The sequence below is a fragment of the Propithecus coquereli genome, unplaced genomic scaffold (assembly GCF_000956105.1).
Source record: "Propithecus coquereli isolate 6110/MARCELLA unplaced genomic scaffold, Pcoq_1.0 Scaffold10, whole genome shotgun sequence".
Taxonomy (NCBI): domain Eukaryota; kingdom Metazoa; phylum Chordata; class Mammalia; order Primates; family Indriidae; genus Propithecus; species Propithecus coquereli.
The window spans coordinates 15,002,409-15,025,771 of NW_012133858.1; the positions used below are offsets into that span (position 1 = coordinate 15,002,409).

At 38.3% G+C, this 23,363-nt stretch overlaps 1 protein-coding gene across 1 annotated transcript in view; it reads right to left on the reverse strand.

Annotated features, from left to right (window-relative positions):
• TPRG1 (tumor protein p63 regulated 1) overlaps nt 1-23,363 on the reverse strand; it is a 128,903-nt gene that overhangs the window by 70,244 nt on the left and 35,296 nt on the right. Inside the window, exon 3 of the mRNA XM_012640598.1 lies at nt 15,558-15,649. Coding sequence (XP_012496052.1) covers nt 15,558-15,649 — 92 coding nt within the window. The remainder of the gene's footprint in view (nt 1-15,557; nt 15,650-23,363) is intronic.

Below are 23,363 nucleotides of genomic sequence, written 5' to 3' on the forward strand. Positions count from 1 at the left end.
TTTCCAAAAAAAAAAAAAAAAAAAAAAATCTGGTCTTCACTGACCCCCCTGGCTTAAAATACTTTAATAGTTCCTCATGGCTCTCATGAAAAATGACAAAAAGTCTTTATCTGGTCTAAGAGGTTCTGCAGCCAGGGCTTATGTAATTCTTCAGCCCCATCTCAGGCCCAGTCTCTCCACACCATTTTCCTTGATGTGCTTTCAGTTTCTGGAATTCACCACGCCCCCTCCAACTTAAGGGTCTTTGCACATGCTGGTCCCTTTGCTAGCAAGGTTCTACGTGATCTTCTAGCTCACCTAGCTAACCCCCGTAGAGCTGAGCTCCATCACCCCCATCCTCCAGGAAGATTCCTCAGACTTCTGTGACTATTTCTCTTCCTTCTAATGCATACTTTCATACCCCACACATTTCTCTATTATGGCACTTGTTCCAGATGCAATTTTACGGTTATTTCTATGATTACATAATCTATATGTCTTCTTTCCTACACTGTAGACACTGAAAAAGTGGAGTCAATTCTTAGATTTGTGTCTCTAAGTTTGTAGGTATCTAAAAAATATTTCTGAAATTAATAAAGAATGAACAATCTTTGCTTTGTGCAACCTATATGTCTTGGCTTATGCTGCTTGGGGAATCTGATCCTCATGTTTACACATTGAAACACTCCCACACAAAATAACACATTTTCAAAACAAAAAAATCAGTAACATTGGAAAAATATTCATGCCATAATAGTGAGGAAGAGCAGAATACAAAAATGTTACTTACAGCATACTTTGAATTTTGTAATAACAACAAAATAATACACATATTAAAATGTTCTGAGTGCTGGAATTTCAAGTGACTTTTATTTCTTTTTGTGCTTTTATTTTCCAGAGTTTAAATTTTTTATAATGAACATATTCTACTTTTTTAATAAGAGATATTTTTAAAATAAAAAAAATCATCCATCCTTCCGGTTTCCAGCTTACATGCTGTATCTATGGATCTTACCCTCACTCTGTCACCGTCAGGTGGGTGTCACCTTTCCTTCCTTTAAGTATGCACAAGCCTTTATCAGTGTCTCGGTTGTGGCCCTACTCACAATTTTCTCTATATTACAATGACTTCTGTACTTGTCCTACCCATTTACACACACGTACACACACACACACACACACACACACATTAAATAGGGGCCCCTCTGGTACAGAGTCACTGCTTTATTTATACCTGAGTCTCCTCACTGTGCCCAGCACAGAGCAAGGTCTCAGCAAATGAGCAGGGCACGGAATTAAAAAATAGAATCGTAAGATCCATCCCCTCTGTTGTGAGAGTCAGTCTCCCCTGGCAAAGGATTCTCCACATCTTGTCCAGCCGCCCTCTCTTCCTCAGCACCAGCAACACTTCCTTATTGACAAGAAGGAGCCTAGACTCCGCCCAGGTAGGAAGGCACCTGAGAGCTCAGTGAGTCTGCAATTTTCTGGGATGGCAACAGTTTCACCAGCAGAGGGCAACAGCGAACTAGGAATGACAGGCAATACCCATCCTTAAGAGTTTCCAGGACCCACACCCGGTTACTCAAATCGCAGATGCCTCCCAGTGGCTTTGGCCCCACACCCAACAATACTTTCAGTTGCTCTTTTAAGGCTGTGTCAAATCAATTTGTGGTTTGGAAATGATTTCCTTCCAAGAAAGATTTTCTTCTAATATTATTCTCTCTCTCTCTCTCTCTCTCTCTCACACACACACACACACACACACACACACACACAAAGCCTATACTCAGTAGAGGCATCTACGCTGATGTTAAATAGACTATCCCTGATTTACAATTCAATCTTCATGCACCCCTCACACCTCTTAGCATAACCCAGCCCTTGGAGAGGAAGATAGTATCTTGGCTAGCCAGGAGTCATCAACCCAGAAGGAAAAAACCTGAATCATTCATTCCACACATATTCCCTAAGCACCCACTGGGTTCCAGGCCCTGACAAGAATCTGGTTTGGATTTGCTCTTCAAACACAAACAAATGAAAAATGCATGGCATTAAAGCAAAGCAATTTACCTCCCCCTGAGTTAAGTGGAGACTTGTAAAACCTTTAGCTAAATAATCTACATGTATTTCTTCCAATCATTTGGTTACTCTTTCCCTGGGCCTTCTCCAATTTGCTTAAAATAGGGGATCCTCAAAGTAAACACAGTATTCTAATAAAAACCTGATGGTCACAGATCTTCCCTGCTCCCAGGTTTCCTGACTTGACTTTTTAAAGTTCATTGCCCCCACTACCCCATACAGCCAGCCATGTATCAGGCTCTGTGCTAGTTACAGGGAATATCGAGAAGATTATATGACTCTTTGGGAATACACAGTTCTCTAAGATGCAAGGGCAAAATATGTTGGGAAGACTAATATGGCACCCAAGGGTGTAGTGAGGCTTGAAATGGTAACAGAAACATAGGGGCAGAACTCAGGTGTCTGGATTCCCAGCCCACTGCCCACAGGACTGAGGAAGAGCAACCTCAACTACCTGCGTGATGCCCTTGAAGAAGGTGCTCTTTTCAACACTTCATCTTCTGCTGTTTGGTAAAGATCTCCATGTTGGAAAAGTACAAGCTGCAAAGTATGGGTGATTATTTGGAATGTACACAAGGAAAGGGCTCAGAAGTATGTATTCATTTCTTTAACACTTCTTTAATGTGCACCTACTATGAGGCAGATAGAGTCCCCATAAAAGGTAGATGGGAAAGACCTGGAAACATCCATTAATGTATCCTCCAAAAACTAATTTTCTCCTGAGTAAGGGAGGTCCTACCAGGAGTTTCATTATATTGTTCCAGTTGATTACAGAAAAAAAAATTATCAATTTTTTTCTTAAAAAAACAAAAGTGTTTTTGAGTCCTAAAAATATAACAAAAATTATGAACAAAAAGTTTTAGTTGAGATACACACACACACACACACACACACACACACACACACACTCACACCCCAGGTCTGAAGCTTCTGAGATCTATATGCATATATGAATAATTCTGCCATGTATTTTTCTTAGATTATAATAATAGAAGCCTCCATATATTGGGGGTCTTTTACAGATCATGTACTGTACCAGATACTATATACATATTTCCTTTTTCCATATTTCCAAAACCCTGATAAAATACACTTGAGCAGAAGATTCCTGAGCAGTGACAGGCTTTCTATTACATAGATTCAGGGTGGCAAATACAGCTCTGTCACTTACTGGCTATAAGATCTTGTAAAAGTTACTTATCCTTTCTAAAATTCAGTTTCTGCATCATCAAAAGGAAGATAATAATGTTATATGCCTCATGGGACTATTGTGAGGATAAGAGATATTAGTGTAATACAAATTTAGTGTCACACAAAACACATATAAAATACTAAAATATTGTTGGCTATTATACGATGATGAAGAAGACTCCTCTAAATCCCTTAAGCACTGTGAAATATTTATTGAATTAACTAATAAATTAATGAACAGGTGAAGTAAATCCACTTAAAGAGAACTCCTCAAGCCTATAACAGTTTTAGATACACAAAATATTTTTATTTCAGTTTCCTAAAAATATTTTTTAAAAGTAACTAATTTCGTATATATGTATGACAAGTTTCTGTCTGTTTGCCTGTTTGTTTTTCTGCTACAGCTAAATGTATTTTCATTATATTGCAAGCTATATTTGAGTTACTCTTACTGAAAATATAGACCATGCATTATATGTGAGTTTCCCTTTGCAGGTGGCTGCTGTGGAACACCTTAGAAGACAAGGACCTGGAACCGTTGCAACAAAGACTCAATAGGAAACACGAGAGTGCCCCTTGAAGGAGTCATGCTATATTCATTTGTATACCCGGGCCAGAAAAGCCAATGGTAGGTGCAAATACGAGCCCACGTCAGACAACACAAGGCAGTGGCTCAGGATTATGGCTCAAAAGCAAAGTCGTTTATTTGCAATTGAACTTCTTCTCACTATGTGGCATAAAAAGATATTTCTTTAGAGCAGCAATACCAGGAAACCAGGCCAGAAGTCATCTCTCTACTGATCCAACAAATATTGATTGAGCCATGTCACACTCCAGGCACCAGAGGTATAATGGTGAAACGAAAAGGCCCCTATTCCTCTGGCACTTGCATTCTGGGAGGGGACAGAGACAGAAGGAAATAGACACGCAAATACAGAGACTTGGAAAAAAGGGAGATAGAGGAATAAGTGTGAGACTAGTGTTCTAGACAAAGTGAAAAGCTGTTGCAAAGGCCCTGAGTTGGGACCATCCAGGTCCAGGAAACAGCAAGGAGGCCTGTGTGACTGAAGCAAAGGGAGCAAGGAGGAGAGGGGAGCGAGATTTAAGCAGAAGCCAGTTTTCCTGCAGGAACAACCAAAATTCCTTTGCAATTTATGACTTTTTCATATTCAATGGTTACAATCCCCCACTTTACAGATGGAAGAACCAAACCTCAATAAAGCCACTTGGATCTGGCATGAGGTGACACAGCCAAGGCCAGGACTAGCTCTTCTGACTCACACCCCAGGCTATATACATCCCATCAAGCTGCTTTTCCCATTTATTTTTCTTACACAACCAGGCAATTTTGCTCTCCCCACAGCACTACCATCAGTAAGAGGATATTTTAAAAGCTACACAAAAGAAAAGAATCTGGGCACACCCCATGCTCTCCCTTTCCCATGTAGCTACTGAATAGCTGTTGAATAGCTCAAGTCCCTACAGCACACCAGGAGCTCACAAGAGGCCCACCCCCTGGGGGGGCACTCCTCCCCTGAATTCACTTGAGGGGATTCACTTGATCCAAAGCCAAGGAAGCTGGCAGGAGAACAAGGCCTAATTCTGCAGAGGCGGCAAAGAAGGAAGACTATATGGACAAGACAGAACAAATGTACACATCTCGCCACCTCCATAGTTTTCGTTTTTCTAAATGGGAGCGAGTTCTGCATACTCTACTATGTTAGCTACAGCTCCTTGAGTACAGGAGACACAGCCCAGATCAGGCAAACCCAAGATGAGGAGATGCGCTATAAAAATCCTTAGAGGAATCCCACAGAAATCCAAGAACAGGAACCACAGCCCAGCTGGGCTTCACACAACCTGGAAAGCCACAGGGAACAAAAGCTCCTCTCTCAGGGGCAGTCTCCATTATGCTTCTTGTGTCTCTCTATGCATCTCATCTGTTTCCTCTTGACTGCTATGTTCCTTCTGTTTCCTGTCAATTTTCATTTCGCCTTAATTCTACCTTGCTTATGACTTTGAATTGTTTCCTTATCCCTGACTAATGAATTTTCAGATCCACTCTCATAGCTAACTGGTGTATCTCTGTATCTCCCAGTTCAAATTCTCAAGATAGGGTAATATAGGCCCCGAGCCTGTCTCTGTTACCCATATCCTTTCTTCCTGGAATGTTCTTTTTCATCTCATCATATCTTTAATCCCTTCTCCTTCTTTAATCTTGGATGTCCCCTTTACCTAATGCCACAATACACAGCGACTTCTATGTTCCCATAGAATCATTTGTAGGACTGTGTATCAGCAGGTGATCCCTTGACGCCCTGATACAATTTCAATTAGTGTTCCTTCTTCTCTAAACATTAAATAGAATTCTGAGCCTGGAAATTTCTTTTGGGTAGGTTTTTTATTATAAATTCAATTTCCTAATTTTTATAGGGGTATTCAAATATTTTATTTCATGTTGAGTGAGTTGTGATAGTTTTTGTGTATTGAGAAATTAGTCCATTTCATCTAAGTTGTCAAATTTATGTGTGTAGAATTGTTAATTATAATCCCTTACTATTTCTTTAATGTTTGCAGGGTCTGTAGTGATATCCCCTGTTTCATTGTGGATAAAACTTATGTCCCCTCCCTTTTTTTATTTGTCAGCCTTGCTAAAGGTTTTTCAATTTTATAGATCCCTTCAGAGAGCCAGCTTTTTCATCCATTAATTTTCTCTACTGTATTGTAGGTTTTTTCCCATTGATTTCTACTCTTATTTATGTTATTTCCTTCCTTCTGCTCACTTTGGGTTTGTTTGCTCTTCTTTTCTAGTTTCTTGAAACAGGAGTTCAGATTATTGTTTTGAGACTCTTCCTCAATTGATAGGAGTATTTTTCCTTTAGCGCCAAAATTTCTTTTTCAGCACTATTTAGCGGCATCCTCCACATTTTGATACGTTGCATTTTTCTTTTTATTTAGTTCAATGTACTTTTTATTTCCTTTGAGATTCCCTCTTTGATCCCTGGATTATTTAGAAGTATTGCAGTTTCCAAGTGTTTAGAGATTTTCCTGTTATCTTTTTATTATTGATTTATTCCATTGTGCTCAGAGAACATACTCTGTATGATATCAATTCTTTTAAATTTGTTGAGGCTTATTTTGTGACTTGGGATATGCTAGATCTTGGTATATGTAATGTGAATACCTAAAAAGAATTTGTATTATGCTATTATTGGGTGAAGTATTCTATAAATATAAATTGAGTCCTGCTGTTTGATGGTATTGTTCCGCTCCTAAATCTTTCCTGATTTTCTGTTTAGTTGTTATACCCATTATTGAGAGAATGGTATTGAAGTCTCCAACTATAATTGCAGATTTACCTATTTCTTTCAATTTTATTTTTATGTTATGTATTTTACAGCTCTGTTATTTGGTGCAAACACATTTAGGACTATTATATCTTCTTGGTGGATAGACTCTTTTATCATTATACAATATCTTTCTCTGTTCCTGATAATTTTCTTTACTCAGAATTCTACATTTTCATTAATTCACATAGCAAAGCATTTCAGTAACCACAGAACTCTTGCACTGTGTAGCTCTGTCTACTGAACAGACCAGTGGAAGTAGAAGCTTCCTCCCTTCACATTGTTTCTCTCCTTAAACTCACTTTTATCTTCCCTACAACAGGACATTTTGGGACAATCAAGGCATCCCATAGAGTGGAGACAACATACTATTTGTAAATCAGGCAGCATGTTTACTCATAAAAGGCTATAATAACTGTATAACTGCTGTAAAAGTGGCCTGAAAGTATTGATAGCGTCAATATTAAGATAGAGATCTTATTTGTTTTCTTTAATGAAAATCACATTGGCAGGCCCCTTAATAATCAAGAATATGTTTAAATTATTAAGCAATAATTTCAGGAACCTAGTGTTTTTCTAATAATATCAACAGCCTATTTGATATCCTTCAGTAACTCGAGACAGAAATGTCCATAGTGGTCCTGAAAGGAACACAAAGGCAGTATTGTGTTGTAAATATTAAACAAATTCTAAAATAATAATGTCCTGACTTTATTTGCTTGGTATAAATGACTACCATAACTGATTTCAACATACGAAGGGGAGGTCCTTGAACATGTAATTGGAAGAGTCGCACACAGGTGGCTCTCATGGGCGTTGGAGGTGAAAGCTGGTTCCTACACGTGATTATATCAGGCAGTAAAGAGGAGCCAGTGTAAGGTACTGGGAAGTGGCTAAGTGATGACAAACAGGGAACACACACCCTCCCTAAAAGCATTCAAAATCAAATTTTAGAAAACAGTGAGCAAGGCGGAAATGGCCTATGGATCTCCACTTTGTGACCAGAAGAGAATATGGGCCCATCTTAGGCTAACATCCAGAATTCTTTACTTTCAGGTTCCTTCCTATCTTTCCAGCTTTTTGCTAGTTCTCTCATTCTCACTCACTATAATCCAGCCACACAAAGCTGTTTGTGATTCCCTGAGCCTTTCTCTGTTACACATATTCTTTCTTCCTGGAATGTTCTTTTTCATCTCATCATTATCTTTAATCCCTCCTCCTTCTCTAATCTTAGATGTTCCCTTTACCTAATGCCACAATACACAGTGACTTCTATGTTCCCACAGAACCATTCGTAGGACTGTATATCAGTGTGTGTCATACTCTGCTGTGACTTTATTTACCTGTCCTTCTTCCTCACAAGACTGAGAGCTCCTTCAAGATAGAAATCTTGTCTTATTTCCTACTGTACTTTCATCACTTAGGAAAAAATCTGGCTTATGTAAGGAGCTCAGCAAATACAAAAATGAATGAATGAATGAGCGAATGAATGAATATAAATAAATGCTACTAATAATAATAGTAATAAAAGGGCCAACTCTTATATGACACATACCATATGGCAAAAAATTGTTATAAGCATTGTATACATATTAAGTAATTCAGTCCTTAGAATAACCTCTTAATATCCCTGTTTTATAGATGATAAAACTGAGGCCCAGAGGATATAAGAGATTTGCACAACCAAGGTCAAAGAGCTAGTAACTCATGGAGCTAGGCATTTAGCTGCATCAGACTTCTTTCACCTCTTGGCTTTTCCTGAGTCCTTCCTAATGGGTAGCAGCTATGGGAAAATAAACACTTCCAAGTACATTTGTGATTGCAGCAACTTAATGCCCTCACTGTCTTCTAATGCAGGTCACTCAGAGACCATTAGCTATTGGGATGAGGTTGCTGCCATGGAGAATTTATAGAGAAAAGCAATGTGTTTAATTAAGTGGTTGTCGAAAACACCCACCCAGTATAAATGGATTCTGGCAACAGAGGTGCTTTTGTTGCTGCCAGAGTCCTGCCACAGGTCATTAACATCTTGATAGATTTGAGGCACTTTTCAGCCTGAATGCTTTCACCCAAGGACAGAGGCAAGTGTTATTGGGCTTAGAGTTGCTTGGAGCCCAGGGACATGGAGGCAGGACAGGATGGATGGACGCTGCTAGTGTCAGTGAAGGGCTTCAAACAGTAGATTATTGTATCAGAATTAAATTTGTGTCAAATCCACGATCAGTTCTGAGCCCCCCTACCATGTACCACACACTTTACTAAGCACTGGAAGGTAGACAGAGATACGCTTGGACATAAGCAAGTCAGAATCAGACCCTGCCTTAAGGAATGCTTTCTTTACAATCCGCACAATGAACTATACTTTGTAGTGTAATATGAGCACAAAGAAGGAAGATAAGATTATTGTGGTTGAATGAATATGGAAAGGCTCTATGGACTTGGTATCCCTGAATGACAAGAAAAGTCTAGGCCAGAAGAGAGAAGAGAAAAGCATAAAAAATAGTGGAAACTAGGTGAGCGTAGTTATGAGGCCAAGGGATAGCACCAGGAATTTGGGGGGAACGGGAGACAGTTCAATTTGACTGATAGAATTTGTAAATGGATATGATGGTAAACAAGGCTGGACAGGGAAATTCAGTCATGACATGCAAGGTCTTGAGTATGCAACAGAAGGAGTGGAGGCAGTGAGGACCCACTGAAGTCCTTAGACCACGAGCATGAGAGTGATCTGGACCAGTGCTTCTCAAATTTTAACGTGCATAGGAACCAGCTGAGGATCCTGTGAAAATGCAGGTTCAGATTCAGGAGGTCTGGCGTGGGGCTAAGGGTCAGTCTAGCGAACAAGCTCCCAGGTGATGCTGGTGATGCTGATCCCAGGACAACGCTTTGAGTAGCGGGGATCTAGAATAGATGGAAGTGTGCAAAAATGAATGGTGCTGAGTAGAAGATGCAGTTCACAATGTTAATTTACATAGGACTTCTATCATTCAATTCCTTGTGACTAAAAAGGATTAGAAATCTCTGATTTCGTTTTTTGGTCTTTTACTTTTTAATTAGTAGTAGTAGTATTTTTATTACAGGATTAGTTCAGCAATCCTGGTAACATAATTAGACTCTAACAAGATAAAAGTGTGATTGGCTTCAGTCCATCAGCATCACCCACCATCCCCTATAGGTTTCTGACTTTTTTAGTTGTTTCTAGGCAAAGACTAAGTAAAATTAAATGAACAGCACAAGCTAGAGAAAGATCTGGGAAGGAAAAGAGTCAGTGAACCTCTGACCCTCCTCTCTGAAAATAAAAGACAATCAACAAAGAAACCAGACATAGGCACAAGATCATTTAACCAATTTAAACTGCAGTGATGGCTGTGTCGGGAGATGAAGAAAATCACAAAAGGCAGTAAGAGCAGTGTAATGAGAAGACAACTGGCCGGGGAGAGAGGTGTCACGAAGTCAAGCCCTCCTGTGACCCTTAATAAGTGGTTGCCCTTCGACAGGTCATTTAATCTCAGGGTTTCTTCATCCATAAAATAAAGCCAATGGTTCCTCCCTGCCTTTTTTCATGGTTCTGTTTGAGGACGGCATGTGACAGAAGGTGTGAAAGCTGTGACATGCACTGTTGCTTTGGGGACCTGAGCATTGCAAGGAGGCAACTCTGTGCCTGGAAAGTAATCCCTGGTTGCCCATTCCTCAATGTCCCTTTGTTTCCCCGGCTGCCTTTAATTTTATTTAAAGAGCTATTTCTTTGGGGAAATATTTCTAAATTAAGTATAGATGGCCTGCACACTTCCATTTACCCCACCAGATTCAAGAAACAGAATTCAGTTTTTCAAATGAGTGTCTGTCAGAGGACCTGGGTGGGATCTGCAGGGAACTGCCAAATGTGAAAGAGGTAGCCCTCGCCCATCAGGAGGCTACAACATAATAACAAGGCACATGTGGAATCTTTGCACAGTAGTGAAAGAACTATTTTGACAAAATTCAGGACAACTTAATGGTTCAGAGCTTTATCTGTGCTACTTTAGAGCTGTGTTGCTCTTCGGAGCCTGGAGTCTCTCATTTATAAACTGGAAGTAATGTTTCCTACCTTGGACCATTGCTGTGAAGATTAAATTAAATAAAGAAGAGCGTTTTTAAACTATAATGTGCTATAGAAAAATTACTTATTAGCTTTATGAAAAAATAAATGAGGGTGCTTGACATATTTTCATTTCTCTTTCCAATCATAAAATCTTACTCTGCCCCACTGATAGATGTCCCTTACTTGGTGCTTCAATTTTAAAAGAATAATAATAAACCCTTAAATTTTTGTAGCCACTGACAGTTTGGAAAGTAATTGTTCAATAATAGGTGAATGATTGAGTAACTTTAGGAAAACTACATGGTAACCAGGAAAAATACAAGGAAAAAGCTGAGAGTAGTACCATTTACAGAAGTTCATTGAACTGTGTGCATTTATACCCACATAATGGCAAATGCATGGACAGTATTTATCATAATGCTTGGTATATTTTAAGTACTTGATAAATGTTACTATTAATAAATAACAATTTTTGGCAACAATGCATGGGAAAAAGCTGGAATGATATATACCAAAATTTAACAGTGATTGTGCTTCTTTTAAGAGCAGTGAATTTCTAATGGACTGAATAACATATTAAAACAAATTCACTAATTAAAAAAAAAAAAGGCAAACCCTAGCCAAGTTCACCCAGCTATACTGATAGTAAGCAGCAGATCCAGGGTTCAAAGCCAAACCTTCTTCTTTCCATGACACCAGGCTGCCTCTTCAACTCTACTTTGATTCTCCTGTCTCTATATTCCACATAATCAATTAGGTTTCACATATTTATTCAAGCAAAGTCTTGGGATAGAAACCAGGTAAGTTGGAGAGGGGAGTAAATAATGAAACATATTCCAAGTATATTTTGTATAAAGATGAAGAGCGAGCATTCCTTGATCCCAGCCACCATAGGCAAGTCTTCTCAATTAGCTATAAGAATGGCAACAATCCCCTACTGCCACTTCATACTAATGTATGTGGAGGGAGGATGCCACCTCCTCCTGCTTCTTCAAGCACTGTAGACAAAGACATTTCAAGTACATTCTGCTGAAGAGCCACTTCATTGCCACCATATCATACTTTTTGAGACTCCATAGAGTGTCAAGATGTTCTCTTCGGTGCTGGCTTAATGGATCACTTCTGAAAGCATACACACAATTTCTTTAAAAGACTTTTTTCAACAGAGTCAAGAAAGAGGGTAGAGGAGGAGGTCCGGTGGGAATAAACAGTATCCTGTCTTTATAGCTGTAGAGGCATATAAAGCTTCTGCATGAGCTGGGCTGGAGGCCTGGACCCTAACTGGAAACTCCTTAGGGTATCTTAATGGTTTCAGCTCAACTGAGAACCAGCTGGCAGGTAGGGCTTCACCTCTCCTTTTCCCCTCTTGGCCTCTCTGTTCCTTCTCCTTATGTCCACCTCCCAAGTGCCTTCAAATTCATTTTTCTAATTGTACTGAATAGTACATTCATATCAATTTAGAACATCACAAAGTAGCTCACCGGAATTAATTTGGGCAACATCTCTTAGAAAATGGTTTACTGACTTAATATCAGGAAAATAAACATTGTTTTAACCTCCTATTAAATAAAAGCTAAAAAGTTCTCAGTTCTGATTCACATTTGGTCCCAAGGATTTTAGATAAGAGATCGTGGGCCTATAGTGCTCTTCATAAAATGTAAATGTGGTCACACTTTCTCAACACTTTAGTGCTTCCCCGTCACCTATGGGATGGAATTTAAGTTCTTTAACATGATACAACAGCCTTTAAGCACTTCTTCAGTCTCCTCTCTTGATAATTCCCACCTTGCCCTCCTACATCAAACTGTTTCCAGGAGTCTGACCAACCACGACTTAAGATTAAGCTGAGTTCATCAATCATCCCACTTCTGCATTTATATCCTTTGGGAAAGGATCGGAACCCAGTCAGCCTCAAAGCTAACACCAGGGTGCAGTCTATCTTCCTTGCTCTACCAGGTAAACATTCTTCATCTGGCCACTTCATGTTTCCCAGCCCACATTTCTCATTCGTAAAATGGGAATCATAAAACCAGCAAGGTTATTGTGAAGCTAAAGCAAGCTCATGGATGTGAAAATACTTCGCAATGTGCTAGATGCATTAAAAGGGCTTTTACTGTTATCATTCTGAAACTGGAATACTTGTCTGAAAGCAGACATGCTTCAAATTGCTAAATAAGCAGCCAGAGTTTTCTCATCTCCATGGAATGAGCTTAAAGTTAATGTGCATGAAGTTCAGTCATTTTTGTCGTACACAAAAGTGTTATATTTGAAGAGGATCTTCTATGGTTGGTGAGGTTAGAGCAGTTGGTCTCTATTACAGCTTCTGTAATTCATAAGAACTGAATGAAAGAGCCTCATTCCATTGTAAAAAAAGAGGTAAGGGGGGCAGGAGTAGTCCCAGCCTCTCACCTTTCTGGGCCTATGTGTTTGTTTTGTTTAGTTATTTTGTTTTGCTGTTGTTGTTTTTTGGGGGAGGTTAAGTTTTTTTTATTTGTGTATTTTCATTGTTGCTGTTTTCGCCTTTTCCTACATTGATGTACTACCATCTGCAAACAAACAAAAAATCATAAATGTGAAAGTTCATTCAAACTCTCCATGAAAGCTCCTCCCTCTGACAATGAGACATTTCACTCTTCTTAAACAGGCACAGTGACCAGGAACCTCATTTATTTAGTCCAGATGCCTGAACCATCTTCTTTACGACTAACAGCTCTTTCCATTGCATAAGGCATCTCTGAACCAACTGTAAGATTTAACAAGCAAAGAAAGCAAACTGGCAAATTCTCACTATGATAGACATGACTGAAATCAGAACTTTTCTTAAAGGGAGGTTTTGATGGGGAGGAGTTGCTGAAGGATTTTGGCAGAAAGTATTTCAAAAAGAACAAGGAACTAACAATTAAAGAAGAGAGATGGATTTAAAGTACAAAGGAAGAAAGTCTGAAAGCAAATAAGAAAATATGATTGTTTGAAATTCCACATGCACAGGCTACATTGCTCATTGTTGTCCTTAATTTAAATAGGTACCATAAACAAAAGAGAAGTAGAAAATGAGTTTTTAGGTAGGCAGTACCAACTTTCGAGCTTCCTATTAGGTTCAGACCTGGGTTCAAAGCTTGGGTTTGGGGCACAGCTGTTCATATTTATCTGAAAACTACTTGTTTTACCAATCATTCTTGTTGATGTTAAATCAAGCATGTAGAATTATAGTGCTAAGCTCCAATGTAGATCAGACAATCTGGCTTATCTTTGGACAATTTATAGCTATGTCTTTATAATCACTGAACAAACATAATCAAATAAGCAAAAAAGGCACATCTCCATACAAATAAAACCAAACAATTAAAAAATTCAACATTAAAGAAATTACTGGTTCTATTGTTTGAGAACTCAAAGACAGCTATGACTGGATTTTGAAATACCACATTTATGCATTGAGCATTCTTCCCTATAAGGGAGAAGCATTATAAAAACAAATTAGTTAAGTGTTTACATCTGATTGGACCTCTAAAATCTATGTAGAGATATCTCCTAATCAAGACAGGGTATTCATTTACATAAGTCAGATTTTATTCTAGATGGGGAGTGGGGAATCAAGAACGAAGTATGGGTTGGTAAAAATGAATTAAGAAAAAGCCTGACTTATGGGCTTTTCATCAGAGGTAAGTAACCCAGAAATGGTAGAGATGGATAAGGATAGAAATGAAGGCAGAGGCTACCAAAAAAAAACAAAAACAAAAACAAAGCAAAAATGCCTTTTACCAATATTTAGTACTTGTGAACAGAGGCGGGACGCTATGACTACTGAAAGTCCACTATGTGCTAGGTACTTTGCTAATTTACCAGTGTTGTCTCATTTACTCCTCTCAGATAAATATTATTATTTGCATTTTATGAATGAAGAAGCAAAGGCTCCAAATTGACAGACAGGAGGCTTTTCAAATGTTCATTTTCATTCAATTCTTAGAACCCATTTGAAACAATAATATAAAGTAGTGATCAGTAAGATGGACTCACAGGTGATCTGGTTCTACTTCCCATTGATTGAAAAATTTTTTCTGCTGTCCTGGTTGGTTAAACATTCAAGTGCTGTCCTCCTGAAACTTAGTTAAAGAAGATGTCCTGCCCACGGGTGAAAGATTAAATAATTCTTTTCTCAAGGTGTAGGAATCACGGCACTTCTCTGCTGCATCTTTTGGTGATCAGGTTAGCAAGCTAGAAAAGCAAACTTACTGAATCCATGAAGTATCTGAAGTGGATATTCTGATCATATTATTTGTTTAACACTATGAGTTCTGTAGTAGAAAAATAGTTTTCTCTTTTCCTTATTATGGGGATATTTTACTCATCATTATAAAGACCATGTCATTACTAATGTTTACCTGCTGAGTGAAGAAAGGGCCACACAAACAAGAGTTTCGGGACAGGACAGAAAGGAAACTATCTTTATGGTGACATTTGCAGTGAAAGCTCTTATAGCTAAAATAAGCCTTGTGGGTGAATGAAGGCAGTTAGTAAAGCAATAAGGACTTAAGTGTTAGACCTGGATCTTATCCTAACTCTGTAAAGGTAGCTTGCCTTCCCTTTATTGCATGAGAATTAGGAAGCCAATAGAACAGTCCTTGAGAGCAATGGTGCAGGCCTGATCTAAGGTAGACATAGTGCATGGTTGAATGAGGGGACCAGCTGGAAAAACAGTTGAAGGAGTCAAATATGGTTGTACCATTAGCCAGGGTACTTCCTAACTGGATAACTCAATCATTTATCATGTACAGCAACAAGAGAAATTCTATCCCAGGTCCATTTCCCATTCTGTCATAGTAGTATGAGGGAAAATGCGTCTGTATTCCACTGCCCTTCAGTTGGCCACAACTACTCACTTTGTCAAGAGCCAGAAGCCTTGAATGGTGTCTCCAGAAGTCTCAGCTATGTGGCTTTTCAAGTCTTCTATGGCAGTCTCCATGGCCCCTGGCTGAGTGGGAAGAAGAAAATAAGTAGTTTAGAGAAGACCGAGCCCACTGTGTGCTTATGACTAGTTAGTATATACCAGCAGCTCCTCCAGAAACCTGCTCAGGAAAGATATAGTTCTTGCAGTTGCCCATTTGTTCTAGGCACTGTCTGCTAGAGAACTCTAGTATTTACTAAGCTGTTCTCCTCAGGTGGAGCAAAAGTGATCTAAGTCCTATCTTCTGTAATCTTACTCATACTTTCTCATAGAAATAAAGACAACCATTTTCAGAGGGCAAGTTTTTCCAAACAAACATGTTTATCAGGAAGTTCAAAGCACTTAACAATCTATCCATCTTAAAATGAAACATTTTCTCTCTTCATAGAGCACATGAATAAAACACAAAATGGTAGCTTTCTTCCAATGCACTGATCATAAATTTTAGCTGACTCTGGGAGATGAACTCTGTCAGTCTCTTCACCTTTCTTCATCCTCCCCAGACAGGTATTCCTACTGTGGGCTGAGCTCTGGCATAAAGATTGATTGTCACCTGTTCTAATAAGCTCACAGACCCTCTAGCTCAATGATTCTTAAACTTTAGTGCACATAGGAATCACCCGGAGTGTGTATTAAAACATAGATTTCTGGGACATACCCAGATTTTCTGATTCCATTGGTCTGGAGTAGAACATACATGTCTACAAGTTCCCTGGTGATGCTGTTGGTGTGGGGACCATCCTGAGAGAATCATTGCTCTCTAGGCAGTCATTGTCAACCTTGGCTCTGCATCAGACTCACCAGGGAGCTTTTAAAATTCCTAACCCCCAGGCTGCATACCAGACCAGTTATATCAGAAACTCAGTGGATGGGATTCACACATCAGTACATCAGGATTTTTTAAAGTCTCTCAGATTATCCCAATGTGCAGCCAAGGTTAATAACCACTACAGCCCAGGGCTGACCTAGTCTAAGCCATTTCAGTTTATTCATGAGGAAACTATGGCCAATGTGGGAAGTAACTTGCCAAGTTCACTCATCTTATAAGTGGCAGAGATGGGACAAGAAACCCAGATCTTTCATTTTCAGGTCCACAACATAGTGCTGACCTCAAGTAGGTTACAAGATCTCATATATTCTCTGTATAATGGGACTTTAATGCCAAATATCTAACTTCCCAGCCTGGGGCCCTTCTCTCCCAAGAGAAAATAGGGATACTAGGCTGGCTAGGATGCATTCAAGTACCTCTTCCTCCCAGGGGTATTTTCATGTGTTTGTTTTCTCAAACTATTGTAAAAGGCTTTGAAACGTTTTGGTCACAGTGCCCATTGTTAAGAAAAATCTTAAATGAGCATACGTGAAATACAGGAAAGGAGTGGAGCTGCTTCAGATGAAGTGAGGGTAAATGACGTGGTTTTATCTACTTAGCTCCCCTGCCTGCACCTTTAATTCATTCCACACAGCCCAAATTTTCCAGGAAATGGAAAGGACAGCTCCTGAATGGAATTGGGTGACACGGTTCATATGCCAGATCTGTTATAAGTTAATTCTGTGACTACAGCCAATTATTTGACTATCCTGGGCTTCCATTTCCTTATCTATAAGACAATTGACTGGACTAAACTAAAACTTTCTGAGCCAAGCTGATGATCAAAACTTCCTGTAAATCTTCAAGAAGATGTGATCACAGCCCTTACATTCACAGATTCTGATTCTGGCATTTTAACAAGTTTCTCATTGGCTTGGGTAGTCAGCCAGTGGACCGAATGACATCTGATCCTCTATCATCCTCTGCTGCAGCTTAAAGAGTTACCAGAAAGCTAATATGGCATTCCATGCGTGCTGACACCTGTATTTTGTGAAATCAGTAACTTCTGGTATATCAATCAAACGTGCCTTGAACTTCTGCTGACAGAGAAGGTTGTGTCAACAGCACTCATTTCCAGTTACCCTACTGGCAGGGCTAGCTGAGTTCCCTGTGATCCCATGACAATTCTCTCTTCACCCAACCTCAATTCCCTGTGATGCGGTCTGACTTTACCAGGCCCAGGCCCACTGGTCAAAGTCCCCTAAAAAATAATGCTTTCTTTTATGACTCAACATGGGTATTTTTCCTGTCTCTCTTCCAGTATTCACATAATTTTGGCCTCAACAAATATAACTCAGTAGTGAGTCTAATACTGTTCAGAAAAAAATTATAAGTGAAGTTGAAGAATAATGAAGTAATCCTAAAATAAGCATTTTGTTGAATGCTTTTATGCCAGGCACTTTGCCAAAAATATGTGAAGATGAATATATATAATAATGTAGAACTTTTCAAAACCTTACTTGCCTTCCCTATGGAAAACAATTGGCAAAATCTATCAAAATTAAAAATGATCTATCCTTTGATCCAGATTTCCATTTCTGTAAAGCTATGCTATAAAAATTCTTGCATATGTGCAAAACGATGTACCTGTAAAGTGTTATTTGCAGCCATGTTTGTGGATAGCAAAAATTTAAGGGAAAAACCCTACAAATACCTATCAATATGGGATAGTTGGGCATATTAGAGGGCACATTCATACAATGTAATATGATGGAGGTATAAAAAGAATAAAGAAAATTGTGTTAATACAGAAAGATTTTAAAATATATTATCAAGTGAAAGAAAGAGATAATTAGAGTAGAAGGTAAAATATGCTAACTTCTGAATAAAATGGAGAGGAATAAGAAAAAATATTTGTGTTTTCTTATATACGGCTAAAGTAACTCTAGACAGATATAAAGAATCTACTTAATATTAACAGTGGTTCCCTATGGGTGAGGAAGGACTGTGATGAGAATAGAATATGAAGATGGTGTTTTACTGTACACTTTTTCAAAAGTTAAATGATAAAAACAAAGTGTTCTTTATGGAATGAAGTGGTAGCCTCTGGCATTCTGTCAATGTTCTCACTGCCTGTGCTATTCCTATCTTTAGTAGAAACATTGGTCAAGTTTGCATAGAATATAGAAGGGAAATGTACCCAATAGAGATTTATACTCTTCTCCATTTTATTTTTTTTAGTTACTATAATAAATTAAGTTTAGCCACTTACTGTCAAATAAAATAAAGTATGTAAGTACTTTGACTTGTGCCTGGGACATTTAGGTTTAAATCTTAGCCTTTCTCATGGCTGCCAGATTCGTCATGAGTCATCTGGTCATTCTATACATCAGTTTGCTCATTTGTTAGAAGGATAAGGTAATGATAGCTGTAACTGAGAGACAGAGAGATGCCAAGAGACAACTGTATATAAAAAATTGATAAATACTGAATGATAAAAGTTATTATCATCATTCTCATTATTGCTCATATTAAATAGAAGAGAAATAGTTATATAAGAATTTGGGGATAAAATGATTACTGCAATTGAAAAATTAGTTCTGAGACTCCTTACAGCCTAAGACAAAGAGGAAAATATGATGGAATAATATGTACACATCATCTGACACAACATAATGGGCACTATCATCTCTTATAATCTAGCACTGAATAGTTTCAGTCAAAGCAAGCCTGCTGGGGGAGTGTCAAAGACGTATGTGTTTGTTTCCTTGCATTTCTTGAGCTAGACTAGCCTGCAGCCAATTGTCGCACAAACAATGTCCATACTTGCACTAATTTTTCCCCATACAATGAGCTTCTCTGCTAAACATTAAGAGGAGCGGTGACATAGAAAAAGTTTCTGGGGACTCAGACACATCTCTCTTTCTGGTACCATCACAGCCACACAGGGATCACTTTGCAATGAACACACAGGTAAGAAAATCAGCTCTAAATGAAATATGATTTGTAAAGTCCAAACAAATTTGTCTTTCCCTGAAAATGAAGAGAATTAATCTTATCTAATTACAATGAAGGGTCTGCTCTCATAAAGAAAAATCTTCTTTTTTAGAATCTACAGTTGATTTCAGTGTTGGGGTGGGGTCGGGGGGAGTCAAGAAACATTTTGCCTACCGCAATATCTATTTTCTAGACCACTAAGAAGCTCACACAGACAATAACAATAGAGCTAATATATTTATTTGTTCCCAACATGAGAGAAAGACACAGGGAACCCTGTAGCAAGAGAAGAGGGAAAAGGAGAGAGTATGAAAGCCAAATTAGTGTCATGGAAGCAATGACATCTTGCTACACAATGGGAAGTCCTGAACCTGCTTATTAGAGTCTCGTTGCTCACAATAGAACACAGGCTATAAAAAGGCCATGGGGAACCATTAATTAAATATTAAAAGATCAAATAGTTTTAGTCCCATTAGTTTGTATGTAATTTACATTCCCAAGTATAAATTTAGAGATAATTCCCCATCCCAAATCGCTTTCAACTTTCTGATAAGGTATCTGCAAATATAGAGTCCTACAGGGAGTTTAAAAATATCTTTCCCCATGTGGATCAAGTATTGTTCCTTTCATAAAAAGTTGCTTTTGAATATCAGTCTCCACAACTAAGAAGATTATCATAATATACCTCTAGCTATTAGCCTTGAGGGGTACTTTTGTTCAGAGAAGGCACTAGGCCTTTTTTAGATATGTCTAAGCAATAATAGCAGATGAACTAAAACAGGAGGAAAAGGTTATCCAAGAAGACTGATGGCAAATAGTTTAGACTTCATTTCTATGGCCTTTCATTCATTTTCCAAGGTCAAAGGCAGTAAGATGTGATGGAAAGTGTCTGGAGTCCTGGATTCAAGGCCTGCCTGTTCTCACATGGCCCAGAAGTTTCTGATCGACTTTGGACAAGTCATACCTACTTTGTGTGCTTCATGGGTTGGTTTAGATATTCCCTAAGACTCCTCTGCCTCTGAGCAGATTGCTCCTAATCTAAGTCAGAGGGGCATGGTTTCAGGAAATACATAATAGACTGGAAGGCTGAAGAGAGGAAGTAATATCCCAGACTGATCCATAAAGAACAAAAGAGGTTTGGGGCCAGATACACGTTTTTTTTATGATCTGGTATTCAGAGGTGTAATCTAATAAATGAGGTTATGATGCTAAAATTCACTCTATTTGTTAAGAATTAATTTGTATTTTCATATCAGTCAACTTTTGGCAAATCCAGCTTGAAACTCATACAATTGATCCTGCTTTTTCTTACAGCATCGGGTTTACTCTTGGAGTCTGAGAAACTGAGTGCTACCCTGCCACAGGAAGCCAGTGAATATCTTTCCTTTCCAGTTTAAAAGACATAAACAGGAAACAACCTAAATGTCCAACAAAAGTTAAATGAATTATGGTATATCCCCATAGTAGAATATTATGGAGCTATTAAAAATGATGTTGTTGAACTATATTATGAGGCTAGAAAATATTTGTCATATAATCCTATTCATATACAACAAATTGTATAGGTAAGAAAAAAGTAAAAACTATAAGTACCCAAATATATAAGAACACATTTAGTACATTTTGGTTCACTTTGTGCAGTGGATTATGGTGACTTTTATTTTATTTTGTTTATCCACATTTTCTATTTTTTTTCAATAAGCCATCTCCTACGCAATGATTTTTAAACATTTTAATAAAATAAAATGCTTGACCAAGGAATTCCTTCACTCAATTACTCACTACTCTTCTGAGTTTGAAACATGTATGCTTTAAATTCTTGCACTGTAATAAACAGATTTCTTTTAATTGCTGCATGGGTCCTCAAACTATGAACTGGGAATTGGAAAATTTTGGTTCTAGCCCTAGCTTTGCCACTTACCAGCCTTTCAGGCAAATCAATACTTGCTAATTACTGTAACATTGGGGAAGCAACTCCCCCCTCTGGGCCTTATTTCCCTCTGAAGACAAATGTGATGATTAGCTCTTTGGTGTTCTATGGACAGAAAGCATCAGTATCATTAGAGAATTTGTAGAAATGCAAAATGTATTTTTTTGCACAGGAAAGATTGAGAAGCACTGGACCATCATCAGTAGATCTCATTTCAGGTCTAATCAATGATACTTTATAATGACTCCTTCATAGACTCTTTAAGAGTTGGTCTTATTTAATTATCCCTTGAGAAAATGAATACCTTCCTCTTTACAGCTACCATGCTATACATCTACATTTATATTTTACCCTGGAGGACATGGTGAGGTCATGGCCATCTTAATGTCATTCCCTATGACCAGTACAGAAATGTGAATGTAATATCGAGAAAAGAGAGAGAAAACATTTATAATAACAGCGAGATGCTATTTATGAAATGTTTATAGATGTGTTATGCAGTCTACTAAGAACTTTTACAAAGTTAGCTTATTTAAGTCTCTATATAAAACTGTTGCTTTGTCTATACTTTGCAGATGGGGAAATAGTATACATACATACATACATGCAATTCACACACATATATATATACATGCATACACTCCCCTCAATTTTTTAAACTACTACCACATCAGCAGATTTGTGGCTTATACACTGGTAAAACTAGTTCCTTTATTAAAAATGTTTACCATTATAAATTTCAGTAGAGCTAATAGTTATCTTTTCATTATCTTCACATTCATTAATGCACATTCATTACACTCACATGGCAGTAAGAATGCTTCATATTATGTCCCTTGGTCTGAAGCAGAACAAGTGCTGAGTTTCTTGGGAACTTCACCCTAATGGGTCATAAGAGTCCTCAGGTCTACTTTTGACTCACTAATAAAATTAGAAGAAGGTTTTTCCTCATAAGCTTTTGAGAACTTCATGTTGTTTTCTATACACCTAATGAAAAAGATGTTCTTTACATTGACTGGAGTCAGTTATTGAAAACCCTTATAAAGGAACCATACATTCAGTTGTGCATGGTAGGAAGAGCGTTGGACTTGCAGACAGAAAAGCCAGAATCTAGTTGCAGCTCTTTCACTACTATTATGTGACTTGGACAGGTCGCTTCATTTCTCTGAAACTTCCATATAGTCACTCTTAAAGCAAGGCGGTAAGCCCTGTCAACCTCACAGTATTGCTCTGGGAGACCAACAGGTAAAGGATGTGAATTTACTGTGTAAGCCACATACAAATATTATGGTTCTATACTACGTATGCAGTGGCTTTGGATTGTGTCAATTTAGCTAAATTGGAACTACATTTTCTAGAATTGTCTTTTTTGTATGTTTTCAAATTAAGGTTGACCACAGGGATATTTGTTTAAGATTCAAAAGGCAGAAGTAAAACATCAGTCATTTTCCTGTTGAAGATCAGTGCAGGTCATTATTCTCTGTGGCAGCTCACGTTCACGACAACTGGTATTCCAGCCTATTTGACAGCAAGAGGCAGCACCTGGACTGCATCTCCTTCTACTGCAGTTAGACTTCTCTCTAGGATTCTCCTGTGCAGCTCAGTGGTGAACGGCACCAGCTTCTGAAAGTGACTCACATCACCAAGGTTAGAGTTGGTGGGAGATAGACACAGGCTCCAGCTTTTCCTCACGAGTTACACTTTGTCATCAGGAATTACAGTTTGTCCATGTAGCTTTTCCCTATTCACTATTCCCTGCTCCCTCTTCACAACTACAAATTGTTCAACCTCTGCCACCTTCAGGCCCATCACCAGATACAAGGACAGCAACTTTGCATAGATTTCTCAGCCAGCTCTCATGATTGCACCAGCTCCCAATAATAAATCTCCTATTCTATATCACACAGTATGTTCTTCTCACACCAAATCCTGACATAATATATATGAAAGATAATAAAAATCTAGAGGATGCTTTGATTTCCTTTGCAGCTATATCTTACAACTTA